Raw genomic sequence first — 445 nt, 5'->3', positions numbered from 1 at the left:
GGAGGCAGTAGCGTTCCCCTAGTTGGCAGCTTCTTCCCAGGTAGGCCCTTGAAGACAGCCAACCCAGCAGGAGCCTTGACACCAGTCAGAGGCTTCGATCCAGGAAGACCCTTAGGCAGTCCACCGTCTTGCGCTGGAGGAGTCGGCTTTCCCTCAACCGGCAGCTTCTCCCCAGGTAGGCCCTTCAGTCCAGGTAATACGTTACCTCCCACCGGCTCCCCAGTCGTCGCTCCAGGCTCTCCACCTGCCTCCTTCCTCTCCTCGACAGGTCTGCACTCTCCATCCTTCCCCCTCTCTCCGGGACTCGCCTTCGCCTCTCCCTCCCCCCCTCTCGTGTCCCCTGCACCACTCGCCTTCTCCGCCTCCACTGTCTTCACCGCTGGCAAACCCTTACCGACGGGGACAGCCTTCCCGCCCAGGGAAAGCTTCCCTTCAGGCAGGGCCT

The 445-nt window shown here is 63.1% G+C and overlaps 1 protein-coding gene across 1 annotated transcript; it reads right to left on the bottom strand.

Moving 5' to 3' along the window:
* Positions 1–4: 4 nt before the first annotated feature.
* On the bottom strand, positions 5–350 carry CSUI_009241 (uncharacterized protein; the record flags this gene model as incomplete). The annotated part of the gene is made up of 1 exon (XM_068069357.1): positions 5–350. A coding segment is annotated over one exon (345 nt), but the record flags the coding sequence as incomplete, so codon positions are not given.
* Between the last annotated feature and the right edge of the window lie 95 nt (positions 351–445).

Source organism: Cystoisospora suis (genome assembly GCF_002600585.1).
Source record: "Cystoisospora suis strain Wien I chromosome Unknown contig_5453, whole genome shotgun sequence".
Lineage (NCBI taxonomy): Eukaryota > Apicomplexa > Conoidasida > Eucoccidiorida > Sarcocystidae > Cystoisospora > Cystoisospora suis.
The sequence above is the reverse complement of the archived record's forward strand: the minus strand, read 5'-3'. Positions and strand labels throughout refer to the sequence as shown.